Source organism: Stenella coeruleoalba, assembly GCF_951394435.1.
Source record: "Stenella coeruleoalba genome assembly, chromosome: 7".
In the NCBI taxonomy this organism is placed as follows: domain Eukaryota; kingdom Metazoa; phylum Chordata; class Mammalia; order Artiodactyla; family Delphinidae; genus Stenella; species Stenella coeruleoalba.
In genome coordinates, this window is record NC_137153.1 from 10,547,999 (window position 1) to 10,570,114 (window position 22,116).

The 22,116-nt window shown below is 39.8% G+C and overlaps 1 protein-coding gene across 7 annotated transcripts in view; it reads right to left on the minus strand.

Moving 5' to 3' along the window:
- The window catches only part of NEK1 (NIMA related kinase 1), a 233,037-nt gene that overhangs the window by 85,646 nt on the left and 125,275 nt on the right, over positions 1 to 22,116 (minus strand). Inside the window, exon 19 of one of the 7 annotated variants that reach the window (XM_079926987.1) lies at positions 41 to 124. The exons of the other annotated variants lie outside the window; for them this stretch is intronic. Coding sequence (XP_079783113.1) covers positions 41 to 124 — 84 coding nt within the window. The remainder of the gene's footprint in view (positions 1 to 40; positions 125 to 22,116) is intronic. 7 annotated transcript variants of the gene reach the window in all.

A 22,116-nucleotide genomic window follows, 5' to 3' on the forward strand; every position in this document is an offset into this window, starting at 1 on the left:
AAAGTGACGGCGTGAGGCAGCGAGCATGCAGGAGGCGTACCTCTTCCTCTTTGCTTCTCGGCTTCCCTCCTCGTGAAGAGCTGCGCCTGCCTTCGCACAGAGCTGCCAGGTTGTGCAGGGTGCCCTGTGCATCATTTAATGTACTAAGGTTAAAGAACGACTAAGGCTACAGCAGCATCTTACCTAGGGACCGCCCGGCGCCACTACTTCTGGTGGCAAATACTGATCAAGTCTAAACGATTAGCTGATAAACTGATTAAAGACGCTGGCATTCTCCTTTGGCGATTTAACCAACACATTCAGTGAGAACAGAAGGAAGCAATTAAATCCCAAATGTAATTATTCAAATAGAGACCAGCTACCTTTTTATTAGCCATTTAAGTCAACATGTTTTTTAAAACTGCTTTGGAGGTTAGCTAAACCCCAAATCAAAATCTTCCTCTACAAAGGCCCATCATTGCTACATGTTCGCTTACACAGTAAACACACACGTGCACACACACACACGCACACGACAGGGAATAACATGAGCGCCAACTCCCTGCACCCGGGCACGCCCTGGTCCTGGACTGCAAATGACCTGCCCAACCACACGCCAACTAACATGGTTTATCATAAGCATGGAATGATCTTCTCATTAGAAATTACTCATAATTACCCACTTTCTCTTCCTGCGGCACCAGCTGTGGATCAAGAGCCTCCCAACTGAAAAATCCTCGTCCCACTTCCCCTTCTCACGTCTTTCTGTCGGATTGCCGATGCGTACTTTTTATATTTCCCTGCTCTTACCTGCTTCCCATTTATTTTTAAATCTTCTACACTCTGTGTTCTGATCCCACTGTGACTCTGAAAATCTTGCAAGGCTACCAATGCCCTCCAAGTTCGTAATTCAAATGGACTCTTTTGAGCAAATTTTGCAATGAACATTTCCATTGGAAATTAGTTTTCATTGAATCCATTTAGCTTATGTCAGTATTTTTTTCTCTCATAAAAATCATATATGTTCACTGTTGAAAACGTATGAAACAAAGAAAATACAAATCATTCGTAATTCTACCATCTGAGAAACTTACAGTTTCAGTGTTCTCCTCCAGACTTCCTTCTATGCCTATGTAGGAATTTAACCATTTTAGTTTGAAATATTATAGATAACAACAGAAAGGTGAGAAGTAATGTACAGGGAGGTCCCATGTATCCTTCACCCACCCGCTCCCAACTGTATCGTCCTGCATAACTGTGGTACCTATACACACTGGGAAGCTGGCACTGCACGAACCAGACATTTCACCAGTTACAAGTGCTCCCGTTTCTGTATCTCCATCAGTACAATTTTATCACACGCATAGCCTTATGTGACCACCATCAAATCAAGATACTTAACTGTACCATTACTATGTCACTTGATAGCCACATTCACTGCTCCCATCTCTGCCCGTCAACTACCAATCTGTTCCCCACGCCTACAATTATATTTCACAAGTTCTATATATATGTATGGAATCACGCAGTATGCATCCTTCTGAGGTTGACTGTTTTCACTTGGTATTACTTCCCTGGAGTCCATCCAAGACACTGGACGCATGACTGAATGGCCTGTTCCATCTCAGTGCTGAGCAGCAGACTATAGTATGGAAGTACCATAATTTGTTCATTCATTCACCCTATGAAGGACACTGGGGTTTCACAGTTTTGGCTATTAAGAACAAAGTTGCTGGGCTTCCCTGGTGGCGCAGTGGTTGAGAGTCCGCCTGCCGATGCAGGGAACGCGGGTTCGTGCCCCGGTCCGGGAGGATCCCACATGCCGCAGAGCGGCTGGGCCCATAAGCCATGGCCACTGAGCCTGCGCGTCCAGAGCCTGTGCTCTGCAACGGGAGAGGCCACAGCGGTGAGAGGCCCGCGTACCACAAAACAAAACAAAACAAAAAAACCCACAAGAACAAAGTTGCTAAGAACATGCATGTATTAAGTTTCTTAGTGAAAATAAGTTTTGTCTTCTCTGGGACAAATGCCCAAGAGCGCAGCATTACCTGCTCTTGGTGTGACACATCCATTTGTAGTTTTAAAAGGGACTGCCAAACAGTTTTGCAAAGTGGCTGTATCATTTAACATCCCTACTAGCAATGTTACGGTCACCCACTTTTTCCACATCCTCGCCAGCATTTGGTTTTATCACAATTTTTATTTGAGCCATTCTGATGGATGGGTAGTGATATACTACTGTGGTTTTAATTTGCATTCCCCAGATGGCTAATGATGTTGAACATCTTTTCATGTGTTTATCTGACATCTGTGTCTGCCATTCGTCCTCTTCAATGAAATGTTTAGATTGTCTTTTGCCCATTTTCTAACTGGACTCTTCATATTTTTAATGTTGAGTTTTGGTGGGTTTTTATATGTTCTAGATACAAGTCGTTTGTTAAACATGGGGTTTACAAATATTTTCCCCCAATCTGTAACTTGTATATTCTTCCTCTTAACAGAGTCTTTTGCAGAGCAAAAGTTTTAAATTCTCATGAAGTCCAATTTATCAAGTTTTTCTTTTATGGATTGTGCTTTTGGTGTTAAGTCTAAGCACTCTTCGTCTAGTCCTAGGTCTTGAAATTTTCTTCTTTTTCTCTAAGTTTTACAATTTTATGTTTTACATTAGAGTGCATGATCTGTATTGAGTTACTTATATTACGTGTGAGGTTTAGGTCAAGGTTCATATTTTTGCCTACAGGTGGATGTCCAATTTCTCCAGCACTAATGCTGAAAAGGCAATCCCTCCCCCACTGAACTGCTCTTGCTTCTTTGTCAAGAATTAGCAGGGCATATTGGTGTGAATTTACTTCTGGGTTCCTCACACTGTTCCACTGACCTATGTGCCTGTCCTTCCACTAGCACTATACTGCTTCGACCACTGCAGCTACAAGCAAGCTGTGACACCAGGAAGAGTCATTCTTCCCACTTCAGTCTTCTTCAGAATTGTTTGGCTATTTTAAGGCCTTTCTCTGTCTATATAAATTTTAAAAATAAGCTTGTCTATAAAAAAATGTTTCTGAGGGTTTACTAAGAATTACAATTATTAGTAAAACAATTTAAGAATACTTGCCATTTTCATTACCTTGAGTCTTCCAATTAATGAACATGGTATGATTCTCCAAATATTTAAATCTTCAATTTCATCAAGATTTTGTCATTTTAATTGCACAAATCCTGCATGTTTTATTATACTTTTGTTCATTTTTTTTGGAGCAATTGTAAATGGTATTGCGTTTTTTTAAATATGTTTCCACTTGTTCATTGTCAATGTATAGAAATCAGTTGATTTTTGTGAAGTGACCTTACACTTTTATAACAATAATAAATTCATTTTTTAGTTCTAGGAGTGTTTTGGTTGAGTCCTTCAGATATTCTATGCAGATAATCATGTCAACTGGAAATAGCAATAGTTTCATTCCTTCTTTTCAAATTTGTATGTCTTTTCTTTCTTTTTCTTTCCTTACTGCAGTAACCAAAACTGCCAGCAGTATGTTGATTAACAGTGGTGAGAGCTAACTTCCTTGTCCTTTTCCAGACTGTAGAGGGAGAGCATTCAGTCCTCTACCTGTAAGTATTAAGTTAGGTGTAAGTTTGTTTACAGATGACTATAATGAGGTGGAGGACATTCCCCTTGCTTTCTACTTACTGATAGTTTTTATTTATTATGATGTTGAATTCTGTCAAAACATTTTCTGCATCCATTGTTATGATCACATGATTTTTCTTCTTTAGCCTGTTGATATGGTGGATCTCACTGAATTTTTTTTTTTTTTTTTTGTGGTACGCGGGCCTCTCACTGTTGTGGCCTCTCCCATTGTGGAGCACAGGCTCCGGATGCGCAGGCTCAGTGGCCATGGCTCACGGGCCCAGCCGCTCCGCGGCATGTGGGATCTTCCCAAACCGGGGCACGAACCCGTGGCCCCTGCATTGGCAGGCGGACTCTCAACCACTGCACCACCAGGGAAGCCCCTCATTGATTTTCTAATACTGAAACAGACTTGGGTTTCCAGACTAAATCCCACTTGGTTGTGGTTGGATTCAATTTGCTAAAATTTGTTGAGAATTTCTGCATTTAAGTCAATGAGATATTAGTCTGTGGTTTTCTTTTTTGTGCTGTATTTGTACAGTTTTGGTATCACGGTAATACAGGCCTCAAAATGAGTTGGGAAGTGTTCCTTCTGCTCTGACAGCCTGAAAGAGACGGTATCATTTTATCAAATTGATGTTAATGCTTTCTGTGTTTGGTAAAATTCTCCAGTGAAACCACTAAGGCCTGGAGATTTATTCCTTTTCAGTTTTTAATCAAAAGTTCAATTTTAAAAATAGTTACAGGACTATAGAAGATATCTATTTCAATTTGGCTAAGTTCTGGTAGTTCGTGGTTTTCAAATAGTTGGTGCATTTCTTCTAGGCTGTTTAACTTATGAGTGTAAAGTTGTCATCTTTTTACTCACTATAAGATCTGTAGTGATATCCTGTTTCATTCCTGATATTGGTGATTTGTGTCATCTCTTTCTTTTTATCAATCTTGCTAGAGCTTTATCAATTTCATTCATTTTTTTTCTAAGAACCAATTTTTTGTTTCATTACATTTCTCAGAAGTGTTCCTGTTTTCAATTTCACTGACTTCTACTCTTAATGATTTCCCTCATCCTGCTTGCTTTGGGTCTATCTTGCTCTTCTTTTTCTAGCATCTTCAGATAGGAACTTAGACTACGGATTTGAGACTTTTCTTTTCTAATGTAAGCCTTTAGTGCTATAAATTTCCCTCACAGCAGTGCTTTAGCTGCATCTCACTTATTTTGATATGTGATGTGTGTATTTTCATTCATTCTTTGTATTTTTAACTTTCCTTTTAGATTTCCTCTTTGTCTCTGTATTATTTAGAAGTATTTTTAACTTTCAAGTGTTTGTAGATTTTCTTGTCATCTATTATTGATTTCTAGTTTGATTCAATTATGTTCAAAGAATATATGTCATATAACTTTAATTCTTCTAAATTAGTTAAGATTTGTTTTATGATCCAGCATATGGTCTATCTTGGTGAATGGTCCGTGGGCACTTGAAAAAATAATGTATTCTGCTATTGTTGGATAGGATGTAAATTAGATCTTGGTGGCCTGTGGTGGTGTTTAGCTATTCTATACCCTTGCTCATTTCTGACTAGCAGTTCTATCAATCACTGTATTCAAGTCCCCAACTATACTTGTGGATTTGTTTATTTCTCCTTTCAGCTCTATTAGTTTTATATATTTTGAAGTTTGGTTGTTTGGTATACACCCATTAAGGATTGCGATAACTTCTTATTGGACTGATTCTTTTGTTATTATGTAATGTCTCTCTTTCTCCCTAGTAATTCTGTTTGCTACGTTAACAATAAATTCTTTTAGCTTATTTCGTTTGAGAATGTCTTTATTTCCCCTTCATTCCTGAAGGATGGTTTCATCAAATATAGGATTCAGGGTTGACAGTTCTTTTCTTTCAGCACTTGAAAATTTTTATGCCACTTCTTTCTGGCCTCCACGGTTTCAGATGAGAAATTTGGTGTTGTTCCAATTGGTAGTCCTTCATATCTAATGTGTCATTTCTCTCTGGCTATTTTAAGATTTGTTTTCTTTGTCTTTTACTTTCAGAAATTTAATATTCCTAAGTGAAGATTTCTTTAAGTGTATCCTATTTCAGGGTTTGCTCAGCTTCTTGAAGCTTTAAATTTGTCTTTCACCAAATGTGGAAAGTTTTCAGTTATTATTTCTTCAAATACTTTTTACACTCCCATGCTCTTTCTATTATCCTTTGGGCTCCAATGATACAAATGTTAAATCTTTTATTATTGTCCCATAAATCCTTAAGACTCTGATAACTTTTTTCAGTCTTTTTTCTGTTAATCAGATTGAGTAAATTCAACTGATCTGCCTTCAAGTTCAGTGATTATATCTCCATCAGCTCCACTCTACTACTGATTCTACCCAGTGAATTTTAAATTTTGGTTATTATATTTTTCAATTATATAACCGCCAATTGGTTCTTTTTATAACTACTAATCCTTCAATGAGATTTTCTCCTTTTTTCATTCCAAAGAATTCCTAATTGCTTGTTGAAGTATTTGTTTAAAGCAGCTTGAAAATCTTTGTCAGATAGTTCCAGTATTCCACTGGCCCTAGGTCAGCTCAATGTCAAGTTGTGGTTTTCCTGGTTCCTGGTATGACAAGTGATTTTTTTATTGTATCCTGAATATTTTAGGTGTTATGTTAGAAGACTCTTGATCCTATTTACATGTTCTGTTTGAGCAGGCCACTTAGGTCCTGGCCTACTGTTGTGGGGCTTCACTCCAATGACAGTTTGGCCTTCTGAACTCTTGTAATGTTAATCTGGTCTGCTTTGTTGTTCTGGTGCTGATGGAGGTCCTGCTCAGTCCGTTCTGCTGTTATTCTATGAGGATGAAGTTGCTTCCCTGGGTCACCTGCTGTTACTGAAGATCTCCTGAGGGTGGGGGTGAGGGGCAGATGCCCCTGGGCCTGGTCTCCTTGTCATTAGGTGGACAGAATGGGGACACAGCTTTGTAGCAACTTCTGCTATGGATAGATGGATCACCTGCCCATGTACCAGTTGTTGAGTAGACCAGGACGGTCCAGGGCTTTGTTGCCACTGGTGGGTCAAACTGCCCTCCAAGTCACCTGCTGATGCTCCAGTTGTGGGATGGGGTAGGGACACCCTGGGGCTTCACTGCTGACCACAGTTTAAATCACTCACCAGGATCCCCCTGTGGCACATATTGGGGTTCTTTCCTAGTACGTTGGCAACTGAGAGGATTTTCTGGGTTTTTTTTTGTTTGTTTGGTTTCTTTGTATTTTTGTCTATGTCAATGGTGGATCTGGATTTCAGGCATGTCCAACACCCAGTCCATGATATACAGGAGATGTTACTTCCAGAGTATTTAACTGTATTTAGGCGGGAAGAGCAGGGAAAACTGAGTCCATGCCATCTTGTCCTGGTACAATGCAGAAGTCATTTTTTAGCAGCTAGGGTTTCTGCACTGCAATACGCTCTACGATAAGACCAGTACAGTTGACCCTTAAATAATACGGATTTGAACTGTGAGACCCACTTATACTCAGATGTTTTTCAATAGTAAACATACTACAATCCTACACAATCTGCGGTTGTTGAATCCATGGATGCAGAGCTGCAGACATGACTTGGAGGAACCATGTATATGGAGGGTAGGTGGAGGGTAGGCTTAAGTTATATACAGATTTTCAACAGCAAGGCGGGTTGATGCCCTCATCCCCGCACTGTTCAAGATTCAACTGTATATTAAGGTTCCACAGAGTTACCTGGGATTGCTGTAAAGACTAATAGAGAGCTTTCTGGGTTGAACTGTATTCCCCCAGAATTCATATGCTTAAGTTCTAACCTCTAGTACCTCAGAATGTGACCTTAGTTGGAGACAAGATCTTTATCAAGTTAAAAGAGATCATGAGGGTGGGCTCCAATCTAGTATAACTGGTGTCCTTAGAAAAAAGGGGAAATTTGGAGACACACGCCTGTACAGGTAAAACACCATGTAAAATGAAGGGAGAGGCTGGGGTGATGACTCTACATGTCAAGGAATGCTAAAGATAGCCAGGCAACCACCAGAGGACAGGGAGCGGATTCTTCTCACAACCCTCAGAAGGAACAAACCCTGCTGACATGCTGATCTCTCACTTCTACCCTCCAGACTGTGAGGTAATAAATTTCTGTTGTGTAAGACATTCAGATTGTGGAATTTTGTTACAGCAGCTCTAGTAGACTAATACAGAGATAATGCACATAAATTGTTTAACATAATGTCTAGCATAGTAAGCTTTCAATAAACAGCTGTCATTTATTACTTAATTTTTGGTTTAATTGTCTATCTCCTTTACTGTTTAAGTTCTCTTGCTGGCACAGAACCTAATATATTAGTCAATAAATGTTTGTGTAATACTAAAAAAATGAGTGAATAAATATTTAACACTTCACTGCACATTTTAAAGGCATTTTTCCATTAATGTAAATAAATAAAGAATGATTTAAGATGAGGAAGTAAGACAATAACATTTCTCAAGGTAAATAATACTGTTTCATCATTTTTTATAAAATTCTTAAGTGTTCTGTTAAATCATTCAACAGAAGAAAACAGATAACCAAGGAAATTCTTGTATATGTGTACCAGGAACAGAAACTAGTTCAAAGCAAAAACTAGATTCAACCTAAATACCTACTGTCAGGTGAATTAACTGCGGTATATTCATACAACAGAATATTATACAGCTAAACCCAACTATGTAAATGAATCTTAGAAAAACAAAAACAGAAACTAGTTCAAAGCAGAAACTAGATTCAACCTAAATACCTACTGTCAGGTGAATTAACTGCAGTATATTCATACAACAGAATATTATACAGCTAAACCCAACTACGTAAATGAATCTTAGAAAAATAATGACGAATGAAAAAAGGCAAGTCCTAATCTATATACAGTATGATGTAATTTTTATAATGCTCAAAAATAGGCAAAACAGAACAAGACATCATTCAGACACATATATGTAAGAGGAAAAAGCATTTAAAAAAAATCCATAGGAATGATATATCCAAAATTCAAGATAATGGTCACCTCTGGGAGAAGACAGAGGCACAGTCAAGACAGGGGTTGACAAACTATGGTTCAGAGGCCAAATTCAGCCCACCACCTGTTTTTTATGTTTCATAAGCTAAGAATGGTTTTGCACATTTTTAAATGGTCAAAAAAATGAAGCGAGTATTTCATGACCACATAAAAATTATATGAAATCCAGATTTCAGTCCCTAAGTAAGTTTTACTGAAAGTCAGCCGTGCTCACTCATTTACACAGTGTCTATCGTTACTACTTTGCTACAATGCATAGTTAGTAGTTATGACAGAGATCTTATGGTTTGAAAACGCTAAGATATTTACAATCTGGCCCTTTACAGAAAAACACCCGCCAATCCCTAGATTAGGGAATAGTACACAGATAGAACTTAGTGTTCTACCTGCTGGGTTATTTGCTTGATAGTTTACACATATATATTACATATATGCTTTTTTATGTACCAAAAATTATGTTTTACAAGGACAATAAGGGAATCATTTTTTTAAAAGAAGTGAAAAAACAATCTTCTCAAAATGAACAACTTAGTGTTGAAGAACTCTACAAGAGTCAGCAAACTACAATCCTCAGGTCAAACCTGGCCAGCTGCCTGACGGTGTAGATAAGGTGTTTGTTTGGTTTTTTAAAACATCTTTATCGGCGTGTAACTGCTTTACAATGGTTAGTTTCTGCTTTATAAAAAGTCAATCAGCTACACATGTACATATATCTCCAGATCTCCTCCCTCTTGTGTCTCCGACCACCCTCCCTATCTCACCCCTCTAGGTGGCCACAAAGCACCGCGCTGATCTCCCTGTGCTATGTGGCTGCTTCCAATTAGCTATCTGTTTTACATTTGCTAGTATATATAAGTCCAAGGCACTCTCTCACTTCCTCCCAGATTCCCCTCCCCGCCCCATGGTGTCCTCAAGTCCATTCTCTATGTCTGCGTCTTTATTCCAGTCCTTTCCGTAGGTTCTACAGAACCTTTTTTTCTTTTTTTAGATTCCATATATATGTGTTAGCATATGGTATTTGTTTTTCTCTTTCTGAATTACTTCACTCGGTATGACAGACTCTAGGTCCATCCACCTCACTACAAATAACTCAATTTCGTTTCTTTTTATGGCTGAGTAATATTGCATTATATATATGTGCCATATCTTCTTTATCCATTCATCTGACAATGGACACTTAGGTTCATTCCATGCTTTGGTATTGTAAATAGAGGTTCATTCCATGCTCTGGCTATTGTAAATAGCGCTGCAGTGAACATTGTGGTACATGACTCCTTTTGAATTATGGTTTTCTCAGGGTATATGCCCAGTAGTGGGATTGCTGGCTCATATGGTATTTCTATTTTTCATTTTCTAAGGAACCTTCATACTGTTCTCCATAGTGGCTGTATCAGTTTACATTCCCACCAACAGTGCAAGAGGGTTCCCTTTCCTCCACACCCTCTCCAGCATTTATTGTTTGTAGATTTTTGGACGATGGCCATTCTGACCAGGGTGAGGTGATACCTCATTATACTTTGGATTTCCATTTCTCTAACGATTAGTGATGTTGAGCATCCTTTCATGTGTTTGTTGGCAATCTGTATATCTTCTTTGGAGAAATGTCTATTTAGGTCTTCTGCACATTTTTGGATTGGGTTGTTTTTTTGATATTGAGCTGCATGACCTGCTTGTAAAATCTGGAGATTAATCCTTTGTCAGTTGCTTCACTTGCAAATATTTTCTCCATCCTGAGGGTTGTCTTTTCGTCTTGTGTATGATTTCCTTTGGTGTGCAAAAGCTTTTAAGTTTCATTAAGTCCCATTTGTTTATATTATCATTTCTCAAGGAGATGAGTCAAAAAGGATCTTGCTGTAATTTATGTCACAGAGTGTTCTGCCTATGTTTTCCTCCAAGAGTTTTATAGTGTCTGGCCTTACATTTAGGTTTTTATCCATTTTGAGTTAATTTTTGCGTATGGTGTTAGGGAGTGTTCTACTTTGATTCTTTTAAATGTAGCTGTCCAGTTTTCCCAGCACCATTTATTGAAGAGGTTGTCTTTTCTCCATTGTATATTCTTGCCTACTTTATCAAAAATAAGGTGACCCTACGTGTGTGGATTCATCTCTGGGCTTTCTATCCTGTTCCATTGATCTATCTTTCTGGTTTTGTGCCAGGACCGCACTGTCTTGATTACTGTAGCTTTGTACTAGAGTCTGAAGTCAGGCAGCCTGATTCCTCCAGCTCCGTTTTCCTTTCTCAAGATTGCTTTGGCTATTCAGGGTCTTTTGTGTTTCCATACAAATTGTGAATATTTTTCTTCTAGTTCTGTGAAAAATGCCACTGGTAGTTTGATTGGGATTGCACTGAATCTGTAGGCTGCACTGGGTAGTAGAGGTATTTTCACAATGTTTATTCTTCCAATCCAAGAACATGGTATATCTCACCATCTGTTTGTATCACCTTTAACTTCTTTCATCAGTGCCTGAAAATTTCCTGCATATAGGTCTTTTGTCTCCTTAGTTAGGTAGGTTTATTCCTACGTATTTTATTCTTTTTGTTGCAGTGGTAAATGGGAGTGTTTCCTTAATTTCTCTTTCTGATTTTTCATTATTAGTGTAGAGGAATGCAAGAAATCTGTGCATTTTGTATCTTACTACTTTACCAAATTCATTGATTGGCTCTAGTAGTTTTCTGGTAGCATCTTTAGGATTCTCTACGTATAGTACTATGTGATCTGAAACACTGACAGCTTTACTTCTTTTCCGATTTGGATTCCTTTTATTTCTTTTTCTTCTTTGACTGCTATGGCTAAAACTTACAAAACTATGTTGAATAACAGTGGTGAGAATGGACAACCTTGTCTTGTTCCTGATCTTAGTGGAAATGGTTTCAGTTTTTCACCATTGAGAACAATGTTGCCTGTGGGTTTGTAATATATGGCCTTTATTATGATGAGATAAGTTCCCTCTAGGCCAACTTTCTGGAGGGTTGTTTCATAAATGGGTGTTGAATTTTGTCAAAAGCTTTTTCTGCATCTACTGAGATGATCATACGGTTTTTATTCTTCAGTTTGTTAATATGGTGTATCACATTAATTGATTTGCTTACATTGAAGAATCCTTGCATATTTGGGATAAACCCCACTTGATTATGGTGTATGATCCTTTTAATGTGCTGTTGGACTCTGCTTGCTAGTATTTTGTTGAGGATTTTTGCATCTATATCACTATGTTCATCAGTGATACTGGCCCGTGGTTTTCTTTCTCTGTGACACCACTGTCTGGTTTTGGTATCAGGGTGATGGTGGCCTTGTAGAATGAGTTTGGGAGTGTTCCTCCCTCTGCTATATTTGGGAAGAGTTTGAGAAGGATAGGTGTTACCTCTTCTCTAAATGCTTGATAGAATTTACCTGTGAAGCCATCGAGTCCTGCGCTTTTGTTTTTTGGAAGATTTTTAATCACAGTCTCAATTTCAGTGCTTGGGATTGGTCTGATTATATTTTCTATTTCTTTCTGGTTCAGTCTTGGAAGGTTGTGCTTTCCTAAGAATTTGTCCATTTCTTCCACATCGTCCATTTTATTGGCACAGAGTTGCTTGTAGTAATCTCTCATGATCCTCTGTATTTCTGCAGTGTCAAGTGTTACTTCTCCTTTTCCATTTCTAAGTGTATTGATGAGTCTTCCTTTTTTTGTTGATGAGTGTGGCTAATGGTTTATCAATTTTGTTTTCTTCTCAAAGAACCAGCTTTTAGTTTTATTGACCTTTGTTATTGTTTCCTTCATTTCTTTTCCATTTATTTCTGAGCTGATCTTTATGATTTCTTTCCTTCTGCTAACTTTGGTGTTTTTTTTTTGGTTCTTTCTCTAATTGCTCTAGGTGTAAGGTTAGGTTGTTTATTTGAGATGTTTCTTGTTTCTTGAGGTAGGATTGTATTACTATAAACTTCCCTCTTAGAACTGCTTTAGCTGCATCCCATAGGTTTTGGGTCATCATGTTTTCATTGTCATTTGTCTCTAGGTATTTTTTGATTTCCTCTTTGTTTTCTTCAGTGATCTCTTGGTTATTAAGTAGTGTATTGTTTAGCCTCCATGTGTTTGTATTTTTTACAGATTTTCCCCTGTAACTGATATCTAGTCTCATAGTACTGTGGGCAGAAAACATACTTGATATGATTTCAATTTTCTAAAATTTATCAAGGCTTGATTTGTGACCCAAGATATGATCTATCCTGGAGAATGTTCCATGAGCACTTGAGAAGAATGTGTATTCTGTTGTTCTTGGATGGAATGTCCTATAAATATCAATTAACTCCATCTTGTTTAATGTATCATTTAAAGCTTGTGTTTCCTTATTTATTTTCCTTTTCGATGATCTGTCCCTTGGTGAAAGTGGGGTGTTAAAGTCCCCTATTGTGATTGTGTTACTGTCGATTTCTCCTTTTAGGCTGGTAGCATTTGCCTTACACACTGAGGTGCTCCTATGTTGGGTGCATAAATATTTACAATTGTTATATCTTCTTCTTGGATTGATCCCTTGACCATCATGTAGTGTCCTTCTTTGTCTCTTGTAATAGTGTTTATTTTAAAGTTTATTTCGTCTGATATGAGAATTGCTACTCCAGCTTTCTTTTAGTTACCAATTTGCATGGAATATCTTTTCCTTCCCTTCACTTTTAGTCTGTATGTGCCCCTAGGACTGAACTGGGTCTTTTGTAGACAGCATATATATGGGTCTTATTTTTGTATATATTCAGCCAGTCGATGTCTTTTGGTTGGAGCATTTAACCCATTTACATTTAAGGTAAGTATCGATATGTGCATTCCTATTGAAATTTTCTTAATTGTTTTGGGTTTGTTGTTGTAGGACTTTTCCTTCTCTTGTGTCTCCTGCCTAGAGAACTTCCTTTAGCATTTGTTGTAAAGCTGGTGTGGTGGTGCTGAATTCTCTTAGGTTTTGCTTCTCTGTAAAGGTTTTAATTTCTCTGTTGAATCTGAATGAGATCCTTCCTGGGTAGAGTCATCTTGGTTGTAGGTTTTTCCCTTTCATCACTTTAAGTATGTCTTGCCACTCCCTTCTGGCTTGCCGAGTTTTTGCTGAAAGATCAGCCGTTAACCTTATGGGAATTCGCTTGTATGTTATTTGTTGTTTTCTCTTGCTGCTTCTAATATTTTTTCTTTGTATTTAATTTTTGATAGTTTGATTAACATGTGTCTTGGCGTGTTTCTCCTTGGATTTATCCTGTATTGGACTCTCTGCCCTGCCTGGACTTCATTAACTATTTCCTTTCCCATATTAGGGAAGTTTTCAACTATAACCTCTTCAAATATTTTCTCAGTCCCTTTCTTTCTCTTCTTCTTCTGGGACTCCTATAATTCAAATAGTGGTACATTTAATATTGTCCCAGAGGTCTCTGAGAGTGGCCTCAATTCTTTTCATTCTTTTTTCTTTATTCTGCTTTGCAGTAGTTATTTCCACTATTTTATCTTCCAGGTCACTTATCTGTTTTTCTGCCTCAGTTATTCAGCTATTGATTCCTTCTAGAGAATTTTAAATTTCATTTATTGTGCTGTTCATCATTGTTTGTTTACTCTTTAGTTCTTCTAGGTCCTTGTTAAAAGTTTCTTGTATTTCCTCCATTCTATTTCCAAGATTTTGGGTTATCTTTACCACCATTACTCTGAATACTTTTTCAGGTAGACTGCCTATTTCCTCTTCATTTGTTGGTCTGGTGGGTTTTTACCTTGCTCCTTCATCTGTTGTGTGCTTCTCTGTCTTCTCATTTTGTTTGACTTACTGTGTTTGGGGTCTCCTTTTCGCAAGCTGCAGGTTCATAGTTCCTGTGGTTTTTGGTGTCTTCCCCCAGTGGCTACAGTTGTTTCAGTTGGTTGTGTAGGCTTCTTTGGAGGGGACTAGTGTCTGTGTCCTGGTGGATGAGGCTGGATCTTGTCTTTCTGGTGGGCAGGTCTGTATCCAGTGGTGTGTTCTGGGGTGTCTCTGAGTTTATTATGATTTTAGGCAGACTCTCTGCTAATGGGTGGGATTGTGTTCCTGTCTTGCTAATTGTTTGGCTTAGGGCGTCCAGCCCTGTAGTTGGGTGGTATTTAGTGGAGCTGGGGCTTAGCACTGAGATGGAAATCTCTGGGAGAGCTTTCACCGTTTGTTATTATGTGGAGCTGGGAGGTCTCTGGTGGACCAATGTCCTGAACTTGGCTCTCCCACCACAGAGGCACAGACCTTACACCCGGCCGGAGCACCAAAACCCTGTCAAGCCACACAGCCCAGAAGATAAGGGAGGGAAGGAGGGAAAAAGAGAGGGAGAGGGAGAGGGAGAGAGGGAGAGAGGGAGAGAGGGAGAGAGGGAGAGAGGGAGAGAGGGAGAGAGGGAGAAACAATGAAAAAATAAAGTTATTAAAATAAAAAATTTTTAAAAATTAAAAAGTAATAAAAAAAAAGAAATAAGAGAGCAACCAAACCAAAAAACAAATACACCAATGATAACAAGCGTTAAAAACTATACTAAGAAACAAACAAACCAAAAATACGGACAGACAGGACCCTAGGACAAATGGTAAAAGCAAAGCTATAAAGAGAAAATCACACACTGAAGCATACACATACATACTTACAAAAAGAGAAAAGGAAAAAAATATATACATCATGGCTCTGAAAGTCCATCTCCTCAATTTGGGATGATTTGTTGTCTATTCAGGTATTTCGCAGATGCAGGGTACATCAAGTTGATTGTGGAGATTTAATCCACTGCTCCTGAGGCTGCTGGGAGAGATTTCCCTTCTCTTGTTTGTTCGCACAGCTCCTGGGGTTCAGCTTTGGATTTGGCCCCACCTCTGCGTGTAGGTCGCCTGAGGGCATCTGTTCTTTGCTCAGACAGGACTGGGTTAAAGGAACCACTGATTAGGGGCTCTGGCTCACTCAAGCAGTGGGGAGGGAGGGGTACGGAATGTGGGGCAAGTCTGGGGCAGCAGAGGCCGGCGTGACGTTGCACCAGCCTGAGGCACTCCGTGTGTTCTCCCAGGGAAGTTGTCCCTGGATCACAGGACCCTGGCAGTGGCGGGCTGCACAGGCTCCCAGGAGGGGAGGTCTGGAGAGTGACCTGTGCTCGCACACAAGCTTGTTGGTTGCTGCAGCAGCAGCCTTAGCATCTCATGCCCGTCTCTGGGGTATGTGCTGATAGCCGTGGCTTACAGCCTGGAGCTCATTTAGGCAGTGCTCTGAATGCCCTCTCCTCACACACCCCGCAACAATGGTCTCTTGCCTCTTAGGCAGGTCCAGACTTTTCCCTGGACTCCCTCATGGCTAGCTGTGGCACACTAGTCCCCTTCAGGCTGTCTTCACACAGCCAACCCCAGTCCTCTCCCTGGGATCTGACCTCTGAAGCCCAAGTCTCAGCTCCCAGCCCCTGCCTGCCCCGGCGGATGAGTAGACAAGCCTCTCAGGCTGGTGAGCGCTGGTCGGCAGCGATCCTCTGTGTGGGCATCTGTCCACTTTGCCCTCCGTACCCCTGTTGCTGCGCTCTCCTCCGTGGCTCTGAAGCTTCCCCTCATCCTCCTTGTCTCCACCAGTGAAGGGGCTTACTAGTGTGTGGAAACCTTTCCTTCTTCACTGCTCCCTCCCCCTGGTGCAGATCCTGTCCCTATCCTTTTGTCTCTGTTTTTTCTTTTTTCTTTTGCCCTACCCAGGTACATGGGGGAGTTTCTTGCCTTTTGGGAGGTCTAAGGTCTTCTGCCAGCGTTCAGTAGGTGTTCTGTAGGAGCTGTTCCACATGTAGACGTATTTCTGATGTATCTGTGGGGAGGAAGGTGATCTCCACGGCTCACTGCTCCGCCATCTTGAAGGTCTCCTAGGTAAGGTTTTACCAGCACAGCCCCGCCCATTTGCTTCGGCTTTCACTGCCACGGCAGAGTTGAGTAGTTACTCAGGACAGTCTATGGGCTGCAAAGCCTAAAACACTGACTATCTGCCCTTTTACACAAAAGGTCTGTCTATCCCTGCACTACAAAATCATCAAATCCACAAGTTTTACCTAAAGTAAAGCAAATACTAATATGGGATTTAAAAACGAACAAACAGCAAAGCAAAATAGCTAGAAGAATGATCTCGAAAGTCAGACACACTGGGCTTGTATGCTGCCTCTGGACATACCAAGTGATCTCGGGCAAACTACTAATGACTGAGTCAGTTTCACAACCTGTGACCCTGGAATAAAAATCCTCACTGCAGAGAATTACTGTCAGGATTAGATTCTAAGTAACTTTAGTTAATTTTTATAAATACTGCTCAGAGAAAAACAAACAAACAAACCACCTGGCCTGAAGTGTTACTTGTTAAGAGTTTCCTTAACCTGCATTTTTTTAAAATTTCAAATTACCTGAACAGGGAAAATTTTGAATTCACATACAAGCATATGAAATTACTCTGAAATCCATGATTACTTTAAATTACAATTCAACCCAAAAATTATTTACGTCCCAAATGCTTATTCATAGGTCAGGGACTTGGATTTCATTTTGCCACAGAAACAATGTTGTAATCATTATGGTTTCCCAAAGCAGTTAATAAAATTTACTGATCAAATAATTTAACTACAGCAGTTTCCCAATTCCAGAGGATTAACCTTCAAGACTCAGAACTTATTCTTAACTGTTTAGGTTTGATTATTTATAATGAGACTGTAAGTATTAGAAAACACATATTAGGTTTAAGATATGTATCTGTCACAATGTCTTTAAGACTCCTCTTCATCAGCAAAATGGATATTTTATGACTGGTTATAAGGATACACCACAGTGTAACATACATACATTTTCAAACTATACAAACAAATCATGAGTATTACTATTTATCAGTGGAAAAATGTTTATTATGTGCTGCCTTAAATCACTGGTGTTAATATATTTTTCTTGAAGAGTCAGGGTTATTACCATAAATATCCATCACAGTCCTGTGCTATAGGTACAGTTCTTATATAAATACCTCAGTATTTACAATGCTGAATGCTGTCAGAGTCCAAAAATAAGCATTAATGACCACTATAAAAGTAGTCCCCAAGAAACACCAGTTTCTCCTCATTCATCACATCAAGGTCTCTGTTGATCCATCTCTCCCTGATTGTGGAATGTTGTAAATATCTGACAACATAGTGCATGTCTAATGCAAACTGTCTGACAAAGAAAATTATTAATCTTGCCAAAGATGAAGGGTTTCATGAAGATGATAACAATGATACTGGAAAAATTTTCAAATCACATGCAAAACCGTCTACAAATACAACAGGATTAGATAAATTAAGTGAATTTTTAAAAAGTGTACAGAATGATGATGTTGGTCCTTCAAAATATTATTGGTATTAAAAAATTCAGGGCTTCCCTGCAAAATATTATTCGTATTAAAAAATTCAGGGCTTCCCTGGTGGTGCAGTGGTTGAGAGTCCGCCTGCCAGTGCAGGGGACGCGGGTTTGTGCCCCGGTCTGGGAGGATCCCACATGCCACAGAACGGCTGGGCCCGTGAGCCATGGCCGCTGGGCCTGTGCGTCTGGAGTGTGTGCTCCACAACGGAAGAGGCCACAACGGTGAGAGGCCCGTGTACAGCAAAAAAAAAAACAAACAAAAAAACACATAAAAAGAAATTTCAGAAATGATCTTTGGAAAACTGCCAAAATCTCAGCCATTTTCGCAAGAAACAGTCATCTTTTATAATATAGTTATAAAAACTGAAATGTACAAAAATTTTGAAGTGAAGGGTATACCATCTTTCATCAATTCTAATATGAACATTGTTCACATTTTAACATCTCTGAAATGGGGTGCATCGTACAATCAATAGCATCTCTATGATCTGTTATAATCTTATAAACTGTGGGCCGGGCAGCAGTTACAACATAGATGTTACTGCCTGAGAATGTATGAGCTTTGTCAATTTTTTATTTCTTGGTGTCATAACTGGAAAACCTCAACTCCTCAGTTTTAAATTAAAAAAATCACATACTGGCTTGTTCAAGAGGAAACAGGAGCCTAGCAGTTGTTGAAAACCTTCCATTGATTCCCTCTGATAAGAGCAAGAAAGTACCAGCACCAAAGCCTGCAGACTGGTGTTGACTCCCTGAGAGAAAATTGGGGTTCTCTTTTAAGAATTGCTGAAATCTCAGTGCACTTGGTGGCATAGAGGATAATATTATTTGAGAAAACATGAACGTCAATGACCCTAATTTTAAAAACGAATGATTAGAAAGTCAAAGTATGAAAGTAGATTTAGGAATGAATACCTTTACTGATTTATTTCACTCATATTTTCCTTTGTATGGATGCTCAAGAATAACATAATAAAAAAAATCCAAAAGACTTATTTCAACAAGTATAAAATAAAAAGGTTAAGTGATAAAAAGCATTGTATCAAGTTAAACTGGCAAGATTTTTTCTCTTTTAGTCATATATAAAATAACAATATGCCTTATAGTTGTATCTTAGATTTGATAAAATACACACTGTATTCATTATACAATTCTAACAGAAAAATTATAATCCTCCTCAAGTTAGTTACTTTCAGAATCAATATGGACTTGGAAGTATATCCAAAATTCTGACAAATGTAAGACAAAATAATTTTAAAATTTCATTTTTCAAGGTAAAATCCCAATCAAACCCTTTTTCCACTCTTTACTACAAAATGTGGGTCTCTGTTTTAGCTGGATTTACTTTAAGTGGCTTTACCCGACATGAATGCTAATGGGCTAAGGAGGGTCTCCTACACGAGACACAGGGCTGAATGATTCAGCACCTCACGCTGAGTGAGCGACGGTTCCCAGGCTCCTGGCTGTTTTCAGAGGAGACTGCAAGGCTCTCCCTGAGGCCTCTCCTCCCTGAGGTTCCCCGGATGATTCATTAGAGCTGATAAACTCTCAGAGCAGCCACATCTCCCTGCTCCAGCCTGTGCAGCATAAACGTGCAGTACAGACCTGTTGCACAGAATCAATCGTTTTCCCATGGCAATAACGGAATGTCTACTCTTTGAAGATACACGAGGCTGGCAAAATCAGAAAGCTTTAAGTAAACTACCTAAGATGCTGTGCAAATTAACAGTAATTATTTCTAGAGTTAATCATCGTCTCCTCCTCAGCAGGAAACAAATGCAGTGGCAGTAAAAACATGTCTACCTTCCCCCTGAATCTCTCCCACAGCTTCGGCCACAGTTCCCAAGCCAACAAGGCAACAGAAAGGTACCGTGAACTCTCTCACGAAGATAAGGCAGATGGAATCTCAGTAGAAACTAGAAACAGCGTTTTCTGGGAACTGCACGTAGTCTGGTATGGTCGAAGCTGAAGGGATGAAGAAGGGAACAGGAAAATCAAGAGCAGTAAGAAAGACAAAGGGTAGACCCCTTGTGCTAAGCTACCAGGTTTAATTTATCCTCTAAACAATAAACAACAACTGAGTAATTCCAAGCATATGGGCAATGTGTTCCATGTGGCTTCAGAAAGATCACCTTGGCAGCCCAAGCCAAAGATGCATTAGAAGGATCCTCAGTTAGAAGCGGTGAGAAGAAAAGACTAACAAGACATAAGGATCTCAATGAACAAGGGCAAAAATAACAAAAACATAGGGGAGGAGGTGGCTACGGGATATTCAGAAGGCAGAAAACGCAATCTGGTCGCTGACTGGCTATGAGTTGGGTGGGACGTGACAAAGAGAAGATGCTATGAGATGGCTTTCAAACCAGAACCCAAAAGTCAAGCCATATCTGATGGTGATTCTCTGCAGCAGGATGGGTACTACAGGAAGGGCCATGGGTCTGAAGACAATGAAGTGAATTTGGTTTTGGAAATAAAAGAACGAAGTACAGAAAGCTCTAGTCCCGGGTAAGATGGAAGCACACACACCCCCTTTCCCAAAGAACACATGATAAAGTGCAGGCACATCTGGGGTCCCTGAAAAGTAAACAGAGGCAGGCAGAGTTGAGAATGCCAGAGCTCAGAGTACCTGTAAATGCACGATGAGGGTACCACATTTTTAAAACTGCGGTCTTATGACCTAAACCTAACTTGGCAAAAACCCCGAAACTGAGCACTCTGGTAACAACAGCAGTAACTCTGGTTATCTCTTCCAGTTCCAGAGTGGGGAGGGAAAACTTAAGGAGAAAGTAGGAAATGTTCCAGTTTTTTTCTTTCTGTCTCCTTTTCTTCTTGTGCTGCAGCCCCCAGGAAAGCTCACTGCTGTGGTGGCAACCGAGACAGCAAGAGGAGCTTCTGGGAACTACAATGGTGAGGGAGGGACCCTTTGTCTCCTGTGACGATGATACTCCAAAAGCCAGAGCAGGGCTTCCCTGGTGGTGCAGTGGTTGAGAGTCCGCCTGCCGATACAGGGGACACAAGTTTGTGCCCCGGTCCAGGAAGATCCCACATGCTGCAGAGCGGCTGGGCCTGTGAGCCATGGCCGCTGAGCCTGCGCGTCCGGAGCCTGTGCTCCACAACAGAAGAGGCCACAACAGTGAGAGGCCCACGTACTGCAAAAAAAAAAAAAAAAAAACAGAGCAAAGTCTGTGGCCTCTCTCTTTCTCTCTCTGCCTCTGTCTGTCTGTCTGTCTGTCCTCCCACTGCTTCACTCTAGGAGTGAGGGAGCCCTAGGTATGCGAGGCCTCAGACTGAGAGGTGAGCCCAGGGAAAACGCGGGCATCAGACCAATGGCACACCGTGGGGCTCCGGAAAATAGCCCCAGAGTTGTTATAAAGTCCTGGGGTTGCCTGCATCTGTGTGCGGACAAGACCCTGCTCTGCATGAGCACAGGGCTGGCTGAAAGACTTCCACCCAAATGCCGGGCAAACAATACTGCACAGTGCACACGAGGGACAAAAGGAAAACAGGAATTTGAAGCCTGACCCCGACAGGTCAACTGCCTGCTAAAACAAATAAAATCAACAGCCGCCATAAAATTTAAACAAAATCCAAAGTCTAATAATGTAATATTCCAAATGTCCAGGGTGCAACTCAAAATTAATCAGCACATGAAAAACGACAAAAATCTCAACCTACCTGGGAATATACAATAGACAGATAATGATTAGATGAAAGAGATGATATAATTATGGGACAGAAACTTCAAAGAAACTATTTTAAAAGTATCTGAACAGCAACCAAGTGGTGAAAAAAGGTTAACATAGAAAATACTAGCAGGGAAAGAAAAGAAACAAGGAAAAACCAAATGGAAACACAAGAAATGAAAAAATAAAATTACCAAAATAAAACCCTCCCTGGCTGGACCAAATAAGCAGAATAAAGATGAAAGGGGAAAGAGGAAGTGAACCTGAAAACAACAGAAATTAACCAATCTGAACAACAGAGAAAAAAACTGTAAAAAACTAAACAGAGCTTCACAAACCTGTGGAACAAGAACAAAAGGTCTAACATTCATGTCATCAGAGAACCAGAGAAGAGAAAGAGCACAGAGCTGAA